Source organism: Anabrus simplex, chromosome 1 (genome assembly GCF_040414725.1).
Source record: "Anabrus simplex isolate iqAnaSimp1 chromosome 1, ASM4041472v1, whole genome shotgun sequence".
Lineage (NCBI taxonomy): Eukaryota > Metazoa > Arthropoda > Insecta > Orthoptera > Tettigoniidae > Anabrus > Anabrus simplex.
The window spans coordinates 1308964608-1308984245 of record NC_090265.1 but is presented as its reverse complement, the minus strand read 5'-3'; the positions used below and the strand labels follow the sequence as shown (position 1 = coordinate 1308984245).

General features: G+C 41.1%; 1 protein-coding gene across 1 annotated transcript in view; it reads right to left on the bottom strand.

Annotated features, from left to right (window-relative positions):
* LOC136858792 (lachesin) overlaps positions 1 to 19638 on the bottom strand; it is a 1234732-nt gene that overhangs the window by 701258 nt on the left and 513836 nt on the right. Inside the window, exon 4 of the mRNA XM_068225747.1 lies at positions 17245 to 17452. Coding sequence (XP_068081848.1) covers positions 17245 to 17452 — 208 coding nt within the window. The remainder of the gene's footprint in view (positions 1 to 17244; positions 17453 to 19638) is intronic.

The following is a 19638-nucleotide window of genomic DNA, read 5'->3' as shown; positions in this document are numbered from 1 at the left end:
AGTTTTTTCTTAAACGATTACAAAGAAATTGGAAATTTATTGAACATCTCCCTTGGTAAATTATTCCAATCCCTAAATCCCCTTCCTATAAACAAACATTTGGCCAAATATGTCCTCCTGAATTCCAACTATTGAGAACAAGGCGTCGAAATTTACGTGCAAGTCGTCCAGAAGGCTCGAACTCAAAAGAGTTGAATTTTGGCAGCCAAATCAATGCGATATTATTATATCAAGATTAGAGAAGTAATGTGTACTTTTCTTTTGCTAGTGGCTTTACGTCGCACCGACACAGATAGGTCTTATGGCGACGATGGGATAGGATAGGGCTAGGAGTTGGAAGGAAGCGGCCGTGGCCTTAATTAAGGTACAGACCCAGCATTTGCCAAGTGTGAAAATGGGAAACCTCAGAAAACCATCTTTAGGGCTGCCGACAGTGGGATTCGAACCCACTATCTCCAGGATACAAGCTCACAGCTGTGCACTCCTAACCGCACGGCCAAGCCCCCCCGGTAGTAATGTGTACTAGGTACAAATATCATATAATAAGGACAGTCTCAGAGTAAAAGTAATACATGTTCATTGATTTATGTCCATATCCTTCTGTGCTACGTTGTTTCCGATTTTGGAACATGTTAAATTCACAATGTTACTCAACTTTCCTCTGTATTTACATACTAATTTGTATAAGTAACTTGAAAATACCGCTTAAGAAATTCGCTTGACAGAGCGAGAGAGGACGATTATTATTACCATGATCCGACTTGTTGGCTGAACGGTCAGTGTACTGGCGTTCGGTTCAGAGGGTCCCGGGTTCGATTCCCGGACGGGTCGGGGATTTTAACCTTAAATGGTTAATTCCAATGGCACGGGGGCTGGGTGTATGTGTTGTCTTCATCATCATTTCATCGTCATCACGTCGCGCAGGTCGCCTGCGAGCGTCAAATAGAAAGACCTGCACCTGGCAAGCCGAACGCGTCCTGGGACATCCCGGCACTAAAAGCCATACGACATTTCATATCATTTTCATTACTACGATTATTATTATTATTATTATTATTATTATTATTATTATTATTATTATTATTATTATTATTATTATTATTACAGCGTAGTGACAATGTTTGTTATAGCTGTATGGAACAATCTGTTCCAGTTATAATATAAAAGACTTTAAAATATCACCTATAGCTAAGATGACATGTAAACCAAACAGAAACTAAATCTATAGCACAAAGCGACGGCTGTTTTGTACGAAGGCCTTCAGACTACGAGGTGGCACGTGGTCAGCATGACGAGTCCTGCCGGCATTTTTTTTCACTTTATAGACCGCAGTCGCTATCTTACCGCCTGATGAATCCTCAATTGTTCCCACGAAGGTTGAGTGCTCCTCGATGTGTCAAGATATAGGTTAAAGTCTATGGCCTCGCGAGGAAAGGAACTCGGGGTCTCTGGATAAGGTGCAAGCTCGCTACCCATAGCATACGGGTCCGGTATTCATGACATATAGCTCTAAATGTTCAGAAAATGACACCATTACTATTAAAATGTCCAGAAAAGTAGCTATTGTGATCTAATACTATCTTAATACCAACTCAGTTTTAGGGCCGGATACCCCTCCTGATGCCAAACCTATGTGGAGAGATGTATTCTACTATTTCGTGTACTTTTAGTGGTTACCTGAGTTGCGTGTCAATGAGAAGGTGTGAGTTAAGACCAGTACAAACAGCAATCACCGAGATACATTAATTAATCAGAGACGGATAAAATATCCACCCCAGCCTGGACTCGAATTCGTACACTTAGAACCGAAGGCCTCTATGCTGGCCAGTCAGCCAAGAAATCGAATGTAGGTAATAACTCCATGATTTAATTTTTATAAATATATTGCTGAAAATATGGCAGAAAGTAGGTGAAAAGGTATAATCACAATGAGGAAGTATACAAAACCCAAACACACTAGTGTAACACATATAGTATTCACACATGCAGATAGCCTCTTTCTATAATATTAGAGATTAATATCACAAGATACTTCAGAACAGTCAGGGAACATCTCTGAATTCAACACAAATGGTCCGTGAATGGTGTTTATATTCTGTAAAAGTAAAATACCTTCATCCACTCTGTGCCTGAATAAAGAAAATCTACGGTACTTTAAACCCCATGGACAACCTCGTTAAATACTAAGTCTACGTAGTCATACACCAGAGCTGGCAGCAAAGCACACACAGACAACTATTCAAACAGGGGAGAGTACGAATAGTTTTCTATATACAAGGGAAGACATCAAAGGCGTAATGAGTTGGACCGTGCAAACCACGCTAACTTGCCGAATTCGAACGTATATCGAGTTGAAATTACAATTCATATCAAATGTCCTTCTAGTGGTCGAAACTCGAAGTACTGGAGTTCTTACTTTGCGTAGATTGTTCCTTTTGTTTATAGGTACTACATACAGTTTGTGTTGATATGAGTGGTGTTTCTGGTAGGCTTACTTACGAGGAATACCACACGGCGTAAGAGCTCCGAAGAGCTATGCCCTACCAAGCGACCGCTGCTCATCCCGAAGGCCTGCAGATTACAAAGTGTTTTGTGGTCAGCACGATGAATCCTCTCGGCCATTATTATTGGCTTTCTAGACCGGGTAACGAGGAATTCACTGACATTATTCTGCCTTAAGGTCAAACAAGGAAAAATGCTACTGCACATTGCAGACTTTACCAAGAGACATACCCTATACGTCGTTCACCCTCAACTGTACGATATTGAAGTTACAGACTGACGGAGAATCTCATGTCCGACCATCATGAGAGACGCCAAGACGCGAGTTCGTGGAAAAGGAATATATGTTGTTCGTTAATTTCGGGGGAAACCCGACATATGCAAAGTACGGTTTCTAATGTATTTACATTGCACTCTTATTGTTGTTGCCAATATTATTATTATTATTATTATTATTATTATTATTATTATTATTATTATTATTATTATTATTATTATTATTATTATTATGGTTATTATCATTATTATTACTATTTTGTTGTAATCATCGTTGTTATTGTTGGGAATTACTCTGGGTGTAATTGAAGGTTCATATCGGAAGTTTCATGCTAACATTCTGCAGGTCAAAGAAGAACGTTTGCTGTTCTGGCTATCTTAATTCCAACACTCGATTACAGCTCTGACTTTATTCAAGGAATTCTGTGGAACGATTAATGTAAATTCGTATACAACATCACTGTCAACAGGCTCCTCAAAACAATCATTGGGGCTCGAAAGACGCATCAGCAGAATCGTTGGGATGCAAGCGTCTGGTGTGGTATTCTTGGAGACAAACTCATCGGACGCGTCTTTTCCTTTCTTCACTTAGAGAGAATGATGTTACCTGGAATTCTGTCAGAAGGGGGTGGAGAATTTGTAGGAAGAAGTTCCACTTCGAGTAAGAGCACAGTGATAATTCCAGCAGGATGGCGCATTATCATTTTCCTTCCGACCTCTGAGAAACATCTTAATAAAGTATATCCTGAACGCTGGATTGGTTGAGATTATCCCTTACCTTAACCAGCAAGATTTCCCAATTTAACTCCACTCGACGTTTTCGTGCGAATCTACATTAAGATTATGGTGTTCCTTACAGAACTCCTGAATGTAGAGGACTTACATTAGAGAATTAATTATGAAATGTTCATATGTGAGACCAGATATGCTCAGACGAGTTCATGAAATTACAGGAAGACATTTTCTTCACTTTATCCATCAGCAAGGGCCAGCTTTCATACACTTGCTTCATGATTGAACACTTTCAGTATGAAAATAAGAAATCAGTTTCCTTATGGTTGTAAAAACATTAGTCAAGTTTCCAGCAGAATTCGTATATATTTATTATTATTTTCATTTAAAGTTATAATATAATGTTTTAAAAATCGGATATACTAGTACCTACATTGTTTACAGTTTCCTTAATTGATTTTCTGTGAACTCGCGGCAGTCTCATAGATACTGCCCCTCTCTCCTGTTTGAACTATTGTCTACATCGATTTCCTTCTGGAGCTAATGGGCCACCTGATATTTAAATACAGGATTAATAGACTATGTTTCAAATAGGAATCATTCGCATAGCTCGTGTGGCACAATGCACTTCGTTAGAAGGCATTTAACACATGTTTTTTTTTTTTTTTTTTTGCTAGGGGCTTTACGTCGCACCGACACAGATAGGTCTTATGGCGACGATGGGATAGGAAAGGTCTAGGAGTTGGAAGGAAGCGGCCGTGGCCTTAATTAAGGTACAGCCCCAGCATTTGCCTGGTGTGAAAATGGGAAACCACGGAAAACCATTTTCAGGGCTGCCGATAGTGGGATTCGAACCTACTATCTCCCGGATGCAAGCTCACAGCCGCACGCCTCTACGCGCACGGCCAACTCGCCCGGTAACACATGTTTAAAAAGCTTTTCATTTCAGAAAGTTATCGTTCAGTTTGTGCGTCTAATGCACATCATTGTAAGGTAGTTTAATAGGAGATCGATATAGCTTCAAGAACAGAACGCTATACTATCAGAAGACGTCTGATGCACCTCCAGTATGCCTGATATTAAGCCGATGTGTCATTACTGCTTACGATGTTGAAGTTACTTCCATCTCATCGATCAAATCTGGGCTTATCTGTCACTACGCTCCGACGCGCTTGAATGCAGGATGTTTATGCCTCTGTCTTAGAGTCTGAGCAGATGGAATTTCACCGAGATAAGACTCATTCATAGTCTGTCTTTAGGTACTTTAGAAGTAGGTAGGTAGATTTGAAAAATGGGGGTTTGCCTACCGATAACAATGTGACACAATGTTCACTGAATTTACAGAAGTGTTAAACATCACCTGGTTTCTTCACCTCAACATGCGTTATTTCGTATATCTCATTTATCCTTCAACCCCAAATATGCTACATAGTTTCTTTGATACCACGTTAGGTTATATAACTATCTTGTTTAGACGATATATTATTCTACAACATTCCGTAATCGATTTCCAAGAGCGTCTTTCAGGTAAACCTTTACGTCAATAAATAAGATGTGGTTAGGGGTTCAAGGGTGACGAATACACCTCAAGGTGTGCTTCCAAGTTCATATGAAATTGTTATCATATGATTTTATTTAAGAGTATATATCTGAATTAGAATTCTACTTGAACAAATTATGAAGTTGAAATCAAACTCTCGGCGAAACCAAATATGATGAATATGCATGGCAAGTAAAAAAAAAAGAGATAATATCAAAATGTACTTTAGCATAATACCCAAATGATGGCTGATGGATTACACAAAAAGGGAAGCAAGTCATCTTCTTACAGTCCATGAAGGCCCTTGGACGAGTGAAGGGTAAAGGCTCCTGAAACCTCGGCTCTTAGTGGGAAAGATTGGTGAGCTGTACGCCCATAATAGCGTATGCAGCTGATCATTAATATATGCATTTGAAAGAGAAGAAGGTTAGTTTGTTGAAACTTTGAGTCATTAATTGTTAATATAAAGCATTGCAGTTATTTTTGATATTTAGGATTGTCGTCTCTTTATGATGACGTAATTTAGTTTCCCAATGAAGCCGTTTTCGTTAAGAAGTCATATTTTCCTGTATACTCTAACATCTGTATTTTAGTCAAACAACACTTTTATTAACAAGTGCAATTACTTAATTATGTAATTACACTAATGGAAACCAGCGTAAGAGAAACGTAGGGAAGAACTGGAACTGAAGGTTAAGTGTAAGTGAGCAATGCAAGTAACTTGAAGAGCCAAACTCAAATCGTACCGAATGTAGTATTTACAAAATAGGGACGAAAGAAATTAAGGATACACTTGTAAATGCAAATACATAATACATCTGGAACTCATGTGTTTGTACAAAGGAAAATCACAATTCAATTTCTAAAATATACTCTTCAAAATTAAAAATATGGATACACACCTTACACGCTCAAAGTAATCTCTATGGTATAATTTGTTGTTTAATCAATAATTTGAAAATACGTTTCGACATATGGTGTTACTTCATGGATTTAAACGAGAGAATTAAATGCCCCTTCTTTGTTTCCATTAGTGAATGTTTATGTACATTGACTGAGTAAATCGAGCAGGTCTCTGAGAATTTAATAGGGAGTATTGACAGAGCAAAATGTACAAGTGCCCTGCTCTTATGAAATTGAATGGCAAATAATTATTAACATGCAGTACTTCCTAGTGGACATTATATTACGATGCCGATCAATTGCTGCTATTTTATCCTCAATATTAAGAATATTATTCGGGTTATCTTCATATTATAGGACTTGAGGAAACCGTTGACCAGTTGCAGTTGTTCTCATCCTCATTGCTGCAGCATTTCTTATCTCTTATAGATGTATAAATCAATCATTTTCTCAACTTTGGACTGCTTTATTTTCTATAGGTAAATAATAATATAGCGTCCTTATTATCAGGCATCCATATGCAATTAATAGGAAAAAAGCTCCACATTTGCGTATTAGCCGCTTGACATCGTCACCGACTTCTATACAAGGAGATCGTAGTTCAAATCCTGAACAAGACACGTGATATATTTTAAATGGAAGATAGCAGCCCATGCATGCCAAACAGAAACTCACTTAAAACCACAGGCTTGTTTGTTTGCATTCGTTCTACACGAGCGTGGTTCGTTCTGTAGTTGTTTGTTCCAGGAGCATTATTCGTTGCTGTTAGGGCAAAGGTCATATCTCACATTGCCCAGCCTATCCATTATTTTTCTTAAGACTGGTCACGCCTAATAGCCTCATATGGATATTTAGTCTATCAGAACAATATTCGTTGTGTTCATTTTCCTATGCTTACGTGTAAAGGAAAATGAACCTTACCGTACCGCACTCTAGGAATGTATCTTTGCATGACTTACTTGCGCACACCTACAGTATGATGTACTTTCTTTCTTAATCTGCTTACCCTCCAGGGTTGGTATTTCCCTCGGACTCAGCGAGGAAACCCACCCCTACCACCTCAATGGCAAGCGTGTGACATTCGGCGGCCTCACCTGCTATGCGGAACAGGGGCATTGTGGGGGGATGGGGAGTTTGGAAGGGACAGACCAGGAAGACGGAATTAAGCAGCCGTAGCCTTAATTTAGATACCATCCTGGCATTTGCCCGGAGGAGAATTGGGAAACCACGGAAAACCACTTCGAGGATGGATGAGGTGCGAATGGAACCCACCTCTACTCAACTGACCTCCCGGAGCTGAGTGGACCCCGTTCCAGCCCTCGTACCTCTTTTCAAATTTTGTGGCAGAGCCGGGAATCGAACCCGGTCCTCCGGGGATGACAGCTAATCAAGCTAATCATTACACCACATAGGCGGATATTATGTACTTAAATGTTCATTTTCCTTTACTCTGTAGCATACGAAAATGAACACAAGGAAAATTGTTCTGATGGACTGCATACCAATATGTGGCTGGAATAATTATAATTTTCTTTAAATGTATTATACTGTAGGTATACGTAAAGACAACTTACAAATATGCATTCCTACGTAGCAGTATGGTAAGGTTCAATTTCCTTTACACATTACCATAGGAAAATGAACGCAACGAAATTTTTTTTGAGAAGGACTGCATATCCGTAAACAGCTGGGAGACATGACGAGTCATATGGGAAAATAATGTACCGGAAGAGGGAGCCTCCATGCCTCAGACGGCAGCGCGTCGGCCTCTCACCGCTGGAAGCATTACAAGATATGAAATATGAAATTTTGCCTGTCACCGCTGGAAGCATTACGAGATATGAAATATGAAATTTTGCCCGAAAAGCGACGAATTTATTGCCGTCTAACGAAATATCCTTATTGCGCGAGCAAAACCTTGTATCCTACAACGCTTTTCCCGTCCATTGAAATGAATACCTGCAACCTGTTTTCCAGTCATTGATCGGGTCAAGGATGTAACGAATGAAACATATATAGGCTGTTATTACAATGGGGTCGCCACTCCCAACGTGATTTATTAACGAGTGATAAATGCTATGAAATGATAATGAAGAGTGTTGCTGGAATGAAAGATGATAGGAAAAACCTCAGTACCCGGAGAAATACCTGTCCCGCCTCCGCTTTGTCCAGCACAAATCTCACATGGAGTGACCGGGATTTGAACCACGGCTTCCAGCGCTGAGAGGCCGACGCGCTGCCGTCTGAGCCATGGTGGCTCCCTCTACCCGTCCATTATTTTCCCATAAGACTCGTCATGTCTCCCAGCTGTGTACGGATATGCAGTCCTTCTCAGAAAAAGTTTCGTTGCGTTCATTTTCCTATGGTAATATGTAAAGGAAATTGAACCCTACCATACTGCTACGTAGGAATGTATATTTGTAAGTTGTCTTTACGTATACCTACAGTATAATGCATTTAAAGAAAATTTTCACTAAAGTTGTTCGACGCATTGTTCACTAGTATGTCCTCGTAGCATTCCTATGAATAAGTCACACGGTTAAAGCATGACAATAAGTGACCACTTAGTAGTACAATTTTCTCATTAAAACTTTGAATTTCCCTTATTTGAAGGCACATGTAGTGGGGTGCATCAAAGGGTGTCAATAAATGATCTGTCAATTATACATATTGCCTTTTGCACCTAAAAACATGCATGTCTGCTTCGGTAACTAACTCCATAGGTTTAGTACGAGTCCAAAACGATACAAACACATCTCAAAATATCACTGACTGACCTCTAATTTAGAAATTTAACGTTAAGCTCTCAGAAGGTTGCTTTTTACTAGAAGTCTTCAACATATGAGTTTTGTTCAAACATTCTTAGTCGTTACATTGTAAAACATTTAACTATTTATGCAGTTTGCTGGTAAATCAGAAAACACTAGTGAAAACTGTAACGGCCAATATCAGTTGATAAGCTTGGAAATTTTTCAGCGATATTAGACCGTGTTGACATCGTAATATGTCAACGTTTCAACTTCTTCTTCTTCCTCTTCTTATTAATCTGCTTACCCTCCAGGGTTGGTTTTTCCCTGGGGATCCCACCTCTGCCGCCTGAAAGGCAGTGTCCTGGAGATTCAGACTTTGGGTTGGGGGATACAACTGGGGGAATGACCAGTACCTCGCCCAGGCAGCCTCACCTGCTATGCTGAACAGGGGCCTTGAGGAGGGATGGGAAGATTGGATGGGACGGGCAAGGAAGAGGGAAGGAAGCGGCCGTGGCCCGAAGTTAGGTACCATCCCGGCATTTGCCTGGAGGAGAAGTGGGAAACCACGGAAAACCACTTCCAGGATGGTTGAGGTGGGAATCGAGCCCACCTCTACTCAGCTGACCTTCCTAGGCTGAGTGGACCCCGTTCCAGCCCTCGTACCACTTTTCAAATTTCATGGCAGAGCCGGGAATTGAACCCGGGCCTCCGGGGGTGGCAGCTAATCACGCTAACCACTACACCACAGAGGCGGACCACCGTTTCAACTAATTTGCATAAACTCTCATCAAAACAAAATGGCATGACTGAGTGGGCACCCGCACTTTCATAGCTTCGAAGGCTATAATAGGGGGAGTCAGCAGCGCCTGACGTATTATGCTGTTACGAAACCCACAGAATGTCACTGGTGTCGTTATGGTGTATTCCCCTCTGCCTTATACCAAGCAACAATCGCCTTTAATCACTCACTGCGCCATTACCTTTGCAAAAACATGTACCGTATGCCACAGGCACTTACACAATGCATCAAACTATCATACGGTTATGTAAAAAGTGCGTGCCAATTTTGAGCTTTCAGTAGGGTATGAAATGAACGCTAAAAGCGATGGCATACTGATAGAAACGTGTGTGCTTTTGTGAAGCGGAAGTAGTAGTCCATCTAGTAGGGTTTCCAGACACAAGCAGGCTGGAGTCACCGTGGTGTCATAGGTTAAGTGCGGTGCTGTTTATGCAACTGTGGTCGGTAGATGGGTTCGAATCCCACTTGAGTGTATAAATTTTCTCCGCATTTTGTACTTCGAGAATCATCCACAGAGCCAATGTATTCGAATGCCCTCACGTCGTGGGTTAATTAATTCATAAAATAATTTATTTTGACACTGTTCTAGGCCATTAGGGCTGCTTATGTGGATGTTTTGTAAGCAGGGCTGGACGAGGAGAGAATGGTTTGGGGTTTCAATTCGCTTGGCTGAGCAACAGCCTGTTAGCGCAGTACATTTTCACATAGACGGCCTTCTGCAGTAATGTACGTTTCTGCACGCCGTTGAAATGCCATCAGATCTCTTTGTAGCATTGTAGGTGTTACGGATTCACAGATTTCCGTAATAAGGTTTCGAAGGCTTTCAGGATTCCCCGGCTGCTGAGCGTACACTACATACTTCAAATAGCCCCATAGGATGAAGTCCAGTGGCGTCAAATCGGACGATCTAGCAGGCCAGGTGACAGGTCCTCCCTTTCCTATCCATCGACCCGGATGTGTAACATTCAGGTAGTTGCGAACATCTGCTGACATGTGAGGGGGAGCTCCGTTGTGTTAATACCACATGGTAACAGGCTCACCCAGGGGCATAACCTCGAGCAGCAATGGCAGTTGGTCTTGAAGAAACTGTTGGTACCAGCCTCCTGTCAAATGATCCTCAAAGAAATACAGTCGCTCGCATAAGTATTCGTCCATATGTCCTTTTAATGTACTGAACACCAAACCTGCATTACAATGCTTCGGGTACGTTCAGAAACAAATACGCAGTGAATATGCAATATATATCTACCGTCCGCTTTATGTACTATCTTGTGTAACGAACACAGCATTGAGGAAGTGGGACACATCACCAAGCTCAGTCCATCAGTGATACGGACAGTGTCGGTGAGACAACATCTAGTGCATGCCCCGAGTACAATGGGTAAGGTAAGGAAACGAACACTTATTCAACGCCAACGAATTATCCAACTCCACCAACTTGGTAATTCGTAAAGAGTAATAGCTGAAAAAAATAAACAGGAATACCGCGAACTACAGTCGCAAGTAATCATTCAACGATACCAGTGCAACTTAATCAACAGAGTAAGAACTGGGCGGCGAGGAAGCTGACAACACGCGAAGAGCGAAGCATAATAAGCACCCTCCAGAAAAATCCCCAAGTGCCTGGACCTGTGCTTCGAACAGAAGTACAAAGGTCCACTGGGAGGAACATCAGCACCGACACCGTACGACGTGTGCTACACTGAGCTGGTTTTCAGGGGAAGAAGCCCTGGATAAGTGAGATGAACCGTAAGAAGAGGCTGACGTTCGCCAAACAGTACGTTATGAAGCCGATAAGCATGGGCACGTTTGTAAGTGCAAACATTCATTTCGAGATTTACTGCTCCTAAACGGTACATCATACCAACAAACGGTTTGCACCCTCGGACGTCCCTTTTATCGCTCTACATGTTCGGTGTTAAACCATTTTCTCGTATCTCACATATTTATGTGTTCGATTGAGTTACCACATTTGAATGGGGTGAAATTTTGGTACATTTTTATCATTGTAGATTATTTTTCACATACTTATGTGCAAGCTGGAATCATGAAATTTAGTCCGCATATAGCCGTTGGTCGTGCCAATGTGCGTGCCACATTCGGTGACTCTATTTGTGTGTCAATCTAAGTAACAAACGTGTAAAAAGCACAAAATTTACGAACAATCGAAATTACAGCCAAATCTACCCTATAAGGGGGAGAGAGAGAGAGAGAGAGAGAGAGAGAGACGACAAAATATCACAGGACCAAAGTTGTAGATCACTCTAAATTGAACGGAGATTGTGCCATCCGTTTTGTGATAGGATTTGTCGTTTAGCCGCGAAATACCTCAAAACGAAGGTTTGCACCGTCATTAAATTGCTTATGTTTCGATATGCTTCGGCATAAAAAGTGAAATATTTAAAGATCTTGGCAGTTTTCCGTAGGTTACCAGCTATAATTTTGCTTAATTTCAATTTTTCAGTGTGGCAGATTGTAAGGCAAACTTGTTTTTGGGCGAGGGGGGTAAAATTTGAGACTTCCAGGAAACTATAGCTAAAAATATGCAGATGGTCATTATTACCCCTCAAAGGGAACGCTGTACGGAAATTTCGCCAAAAAAGTCAATGTACAGACACACGGTCATTACGATATGATGTATGTAGATAGATAAGGAATCTGCTCCATGTATAACTCCTTTTGGGCTATGTCCGCTAGACTTAGCCTGAGTAACCGAACTTTCATGTTATCTCTCTTATTAAACCTCCTGATGAAAAATGGACATGAAGAAAAGAAATTAGAATTGGATTTCCGAAAGGTTTGATCGATTCCTAGTCAGGCTGGTCTTCTACTTTATGTATTGTGGGAGAGTAAAATCACCATTTCGGTCTCCTATAAAACCCCAGTCCATTTCGGGAATTTGAAATGGTATTGACCTTAAAACCTACCCTTGGACAGGTGGATGCTAAATACAAAGTTTGGTTCAAATATCTTCAGTAGTTTTCAAGTTGTAAGAAATACGCTTTATACGCACCCGTTCTTGCGTTAAGGCCGGTGGGACTTGTGCAGAAAAACGGTCCGTTAATGATATCACCCTTATTCATCCTGTTATCAAAATGATGCACATGAGAAAAAAGGTTTAGAAATTAATTTTCAATAAGGCAAGTAGATTTCCATTAAGTTCGGTTGTGTATACATTGAGGGAGTGCAAAATCACGGTTTCGGTTTCGTAAAACTCCCCAATCAGTTCAGGGATTTAGAAACAATATTTGCGCTAAAACCTGCCCTATTACAGGTGGATTCTAAATTTGAAGTTTGGTGGAAATATATCTAGTAGTTTTCAAGTTATAGAAGGAAATACAAACAGACAAACAAACAGACAAAGGGACAAACCGACAAACAGACAAACAGACGCCAAAGCTAAAAATTATGCAGATGGTCATTACTACACCTGAAACGGATAACTGTACGGAAATTTCGCCAAAATAATCAATGTTAGACACACGGTTGTTACGATTTTATTTATATAGAAGAAGATATGCGGGTTTGTACCACATCTCCTCCTAAACCACTGGAGCGGATTCAACCAAACTTGGTACACTTCTAAATTAGTATCAGGAGACAATCCGCGTGGCAGTTAGACACGCCAAGCACAATAACGGGTGGGGAGGCGAGGGGGTGAAGTATGAAAATAATCTAAAATACTGTCAAATCCATACTTTTCGGGGTCGCTGTGATGAATAGTGACAATCCCGATTTAAAAAAAGTCTAAGTTCAACCCCCTCTGATGTGGAGGGAGGGGTGAGTGATATATAAAAATAATCTAAAATAGTGTCGAATCCATAGTTTTTGGGGTGGCTAAAATGGATAGTGACACACCAGACTTTTGATAAGTACACGTTCAGTAACCTTTGTTGTAGTGGGGCGAGAGGGTGTACGATATAAAAATAATCGAAAGTAGAGTCGAATCCGTAATTTTCAGTGTCGCTGAGGTGAATAGTGACACTCCGTAATTTGTTAAGTCAAAGTTCAGCCCCCTTTGCCGTGAGGGGCGTGGGGTGATTAAGATATAAAAATAATCGAAAATAGTGCCGAATCCATACAGCAGTTTTCGGGGTCGTTGAGAAGAATAGCCGCACCTCAGATTTTTTATAATTCCTAGCTCGTCCCCTTTGTGGTGTGGGGAGGGGGAAGTGAACCATAAAAATAATCAAATAATCAAAAATAGTGTGGAATCCGTAGTCTTCGGGGCCGCTGATATTAATAGTCATTCTCCGAAATTTTTTATCGCTTAGGTGTTGGGGTGAGGGGAGATTGAGATTTAATAAATCGTAAATAGGGTCGAATCCATCGTTTTGTGGTCGTTGAGATGAATAGTGATACTCCGGATTTTAAACCCCCTTTGGGGTGGGAGGCGATGGGCGAGTGAAATATACAAATAATAGAGACTAGCATCGAGTCAAGAGTTTTCGGGGTCGCTGAGATGAATAGTGACAATCCGAATTTTTTATCCCTTGGGGGTGGGGATGAAGGGGGAGTGAGACACATAAATAATACGAGGATTGGGGCAAAAGTCATGGCAACTACTTTTTTTCTGGTGGATATGTGAACGGATCTCAAACGTATATGTGTCGTGTGGAAGTTCTGCATGCATAGTGTGTATTCAGCACAACAGATGGCCCTGTGATAGCTGGTAGTAGCGCAGCGAGGGCTATGAAGTCAGTCAGTTGGTGAGTGTCGTGCGAGATGGAAGTAACCCGTGTTGAGCAGCGCGCTTACATCAAAATAGACTGTTCTCCGAGGGAGAAATGCGATGGAATGTCACAGTGAATTTGTGGAAGCCCTTGGGAATACTGTCCTACCATACCGTACAGTAGCACGATGGGTAGGAATGTTTCAGCAAAGATGTGTGTCAACCAGTGACGAGCGACGTTCGGGACGACCTGTCAGTGTGCGGACCGACGTGGCACGTGTCATCATCGAGCAGCTCCTGGATGAATACAGACGATGAATGCTACTGGCGTTAGAGGGGGCAAGTGACATCGAGAAACGCACCGTCCACAGGATATTGCGTAATGAGCTGCAACTGCGCAAAATCGCATCGCGGTGGGTACCGCATGCACTGACGGAAGTTAAAAGGTGGGTACGCTGTGAAATATGCTCCGACCACCTTGCATGCCGGCAACAGGACGGCGATCAATTCTTGTCACGAATAATCGCCATCGATGAATTTTGGGCCAGGGCATACGAACCAGAACTGAAACCTCAGTCCATGGAGTGGCGACAAGTTGGATCACCAAGAAGGCAGAAGGTCCGTCAGAATGGATTCGATACTATTTTCGATTATTTAATTCATCTCACCCCCTCCCCCCACCCCTAGGGGTGCTAGAATTGTCACACCTCCAAGCACTTTGTCTCCCGATAGTAAGTGTAAGTGTACCATGTTTGGTTCAAATCACTCAAGTAGTCCTGAAACTATGGATTCAACACTATTTACTTCATGTTTGTATTTCACCCCTTCCCTCACAGTTTTAGGTGTGTCTTGCCCCCACATCATTTTTCACACATAGTAAGTAATATTTACACCAAATTTAGTTGACAACTATGCTGGAAAATACTCACATACACCCATAATCTCTGTCATTTTTGTCATTTTAATTTTTCCACTTTCTTACCGCTTTTGGACATGACCAACACATTCTCTTATTAATATTTTAGTTTCTGAACCATAAGGTTGGTGATCAGCAACAGCCATGTAACGTTTAGTGTCTCCATCACTAATATAGTTGACATAGCGTAGTTTATATTTAACAACACTCCGACCAAAAGTAATTTTCATTCCTTCCATTTCAATACTGCCTGAGCTACCTTTGTGGTTAATATTACATAAACTTTCATGCTTCTATACCCATTCTGCATATTCTACAGTGTCTGTCTTAATTCTCCACCGTTCACATCCCTTGTAGGATTTGGACATTACCTCTACATCCAATACCTTCCCTGATTTGATACCAATAACAGTACTCACCCCATGTAGGGAACTGTGTCCTCTAGTAAGCCAAGTACCATCACAACTTACTGATATGTCCCTGCTATTAGTAGGTCTTGCTTCTTCTTCAGCTGCTGAACTTGTGGATTCATTGGCTACTTTTGTAGTACCAGCCAAAATCCTGTGATTTATTTTTGTAAAGGTACTTCTTTTTACTGGTGGTGCCAAGTTCATACGACCACAAAACACTTTGAGTGCAGCTAAACCCTGACCTATGCACCTCATAGCATACACTGCCCTTCTGTTTATAGAATAAATATTAGCATTGCTCCCAATTTTTTCACTGTTATTGAATGACCCAATTTCACTGCGCTTTTCACAGACAACTGAAACTTTACAACCTAGGCCTACAACACTATTTACATTAAAATGTACACTGGAACCACAAACACAATGTAGACAATTCCGTAATTCCCGGAACATTATATATACATTATAAATATTATTAACATCATTATTAGTGTTTGTTACACTGTCACATTTCGGCCTATTTACAAATTTCTTAGCAGAAACACTTTCTAGGTTAGGAGAGACCTGTGGCTTAGAAGTGTCAGTATTAATCTTAGCTACAAACCTATTCCCATTAAATTGTCGCTTCTTCGTTTTGTAAGCTGGTTTCTGATTGCCCATTTTATATTTGTAGTTGATGACTTGGAGAAGAATTGCTACTGGCACTAATTTTCGCCATAAATGAACATACGAGGTTCGCCTTTGTAATATCCCACCAATATATAAACAAAACAGACGATTTATCAACATTTTCTGTTCCTGTAATGTCAAAGAGATTATACATGCCAAACAAGAAGTAGAAATGGAGCGGGAAATTTGAGCGGCAACAAATCATTTGCAATAATTACTTGGTAGAGCAAGTGGGTGTGGTCACTGTCTGTTTGAAAAGGACAAGCTGCGTAACATGTGTACAGATTACGGGTCATATCTTGAATACCGTTAGAGGTATTTACAAAATTCCTTCAACATATTCACGAGAGAAATTTATATAAAGGAAAAAATAGCGACTGCAGCTATCGAGCTCAGTCTGAAATAACCGAAATTACGGATGTATGTGTGTCCTTTCCAGCATGGCCCTCATATTAAATTGGTACGCATATGACTTAATATCTGGAAAACCCCCTAGCACTCCTAGGGAAGGTGGTGAAATATAAAAAGAATCTAAAATGACTCACATTAATGTCGAATTCATTGTTTACGAGGTAGTGACCTGTGAACTGTGACACTCTCTATGGTTAAGTCATACTTCAATCACAATCAGTATGGAGGTTGATAAGAGGTGAAAATGAATGTAAAAATTATCGATAATATTGATGAATGGGGGTATGTTTCAGAATAGCTCTCAACGCAACTTGGTACACATATGACTTGTGGTCTACCATCTGGAATTATAATACTATGGAGATGAAACATCCCAACAACCGCTCGGGTGGAAAATCAACGCATCTAAATAACTCTAGAAGTAGACTGTAAAATGTCAACCAATATCTCCAAAAGCAATTGTGTAAAAATACACTTCACACATAAATAACTGGCGATAAAAATCTTAAAAGGTAAACATTAAAAAACTATCCAGGTAACGCCGGGTATTACAGCTAGTTTTCCATATATGTACGTGCTATCCTTACTACACTGGTAAAGAGAGTCTTGTAGATATCGGGTAATCATAAACACATCTTTGAACATAACTTAGCGCGGGACTTACCTACCACCTCTAGGTAGCCTGTTTGACTCTTCATAGGATCCGTGTTGATCTGACACATGTACCAACCGCGGTCGGACTCACGTACGTCCCTCACGTGTAGGAACCATGTTCTGTGATCACTGTGCGTCACTCCGATCCTGTGATTCTTGGTGATGACGTGCGTAGCAATCGTCAGGATCGTCTGCGTGTCCACACGCAACCACGCCACCTGCAGCAGAAGAATTACATAAATAATTCTCCACTTAAGAGTCAGTAAACACCTCTAATTAAGTGATAATCTAAGTAGGTATGATGGAGGGTAAAGGTTATAATTTAAGGCACTAACTGCCACTAGGTGTACCTAAATAATAATTATGTACCTATTATAAATGTTACTGGGCTTATATCATCGCTAGCTTAGAATAATTACATGCCAGTCGTAGTATCTTTCCTTCTACAAATAAACTGTACTGTGACTGACAAATTACGATTGATGTATTCTTCACCTTTTATTTTCATTTACTTGACAATAATGCTTGAAGTTACAATAATAATAATAATAATAATAATAATAATAATAATAATAATAATAATAATAATAATAATAATAATAATAATAATAATAATAATAATAATAATCGTATGGCTTCAACTGAATTGTTGTCCGGCTCCATGGCTAAATGGTTAGCGTGCTGGCCTTTGGCCACAGCGGTTCCGGGTTCGATTACTGGCAGGGTCGGGAACTTTAACCATCATTGGTTAATTTCTCAAGCACAGGGGCTGGGTGTATGCGTTGTCTTCATCATCATTTCATCCCCATCACGACGCGTAGGTCGCCTACGAGCGTCAAATCGAATGACCTGCACCTGGCGAGCCGAACATGTCTTCGGGCACTCCTGGCACTAAAAGCCATGCCCCATTTCATTTTTCAACTGAATTGTTGCAGACCTACCAAAGTGGTGCCATCAATGAGCTCTGCGTACTGATTTTGACATAACGATTGTGCTGCTATCCTGCAACGAAAGGGGTATTTTCTGGACGGTTCATACGGTTGTGTTAATTTAATTTCGTCCGAAGATAATGAGTGAGCCAACAGAAATTTTTAACACGTGCACAATGACGTCTAGCGCTTTTCAAGCATTACCTCGGCCAGGATTAAACCTACGAACTTGAGATTATAAATTAGATACTCTACCAGTGATCTAATGCACGCCTGACCAGACAGAGTTCGGAAGTGAGAGCTCCGATCACACTCCTGCATAGAGCGCTGGACACATTGTCGACGCGTCTTCAAGGGGCGAGGAGGAGAGAAACGTATCGCTGCGTGTGAGTACAGTGGTGACGAATAGACGGAGAACCCTCCAGACCTGGTTGATCTCCCAGGGAGGCGCTCGCGCGCGGAGGGCTTAATTCCTGGCCACCGCTGACCTACTATGACGAAATTTCCAGTTGGTGAACACATAATACGAAAAGTTAAGGGTGGTGCTTCCGTACCCGGGAAGCATGCGTAGGAAAGAGATAGTCCATACAAAGTTAATGTGAAGCCATATATTAAGGAAGAGGGAGGGGAAATATTTTCTTTCTGCTTACAGGAGAATTCCGAGGGTATATACTGTAAGTGTTAGTTGTTTAACGTCGTAGTAACACAAAGAAGGTTTTCGGTGACGCGAGGTTGAGAAAGGGCCAGGATTGGGAAGGAAGCGGCCGTGGACTTAATTAAGGTACAGCTGCAGCATTAGTCTGATGTGAAAATGGGAAAATTTGGGCTGCCGACGATGGGATTCGAACACACCATCTCCCGATTGCGAGCTCACAGCTATGCGACTCTAACCGCACTGCCAACTCGCTCGGTAAATGCGACCATTTTCCGTGTTATCATTGATCGGTTGTGATGAAGACAAGTTTCGTATTGTCATCGATGGGAACTCGTATCATGTCTAGGCACAGGGGTGCCACATTCAGGACGATGGTTGCCTAGATGTACTTCCTCTTAAAACAATAATCACCACCACCACCACATTCAGTGAAAAGAAAACCGCAAACTTTGGAATTGTCATGGTGTGTTGTCATGGAAATAGTAGCCTCTGCGAAGTCACACTCCCTTCCCTAATACCACTGCGCATACTCCCCGCAAGGCAAGAATAAATGCCACTCAAGAGCCTGGGTGTGTGCAGTCATTGTTCATTAATTCAAGTTTTGTCACTCTGAATACTCTGCTGTACTGTGCCACTTAATGTGTCAACGTTGATAAGCATTGTTTAGCGTTTTGTAACGTCGATCGAGCCGCTCCATGTGGGATATCTAACCTATCCCATGTAAGGAAGCTTCGCGAAACTGGAAAAAAGAAACAAAGAAATCAAACCGTTTTGATGTGAACAAGCGTAAAATGTTTTTTAATCAATGAAATGACAAAAA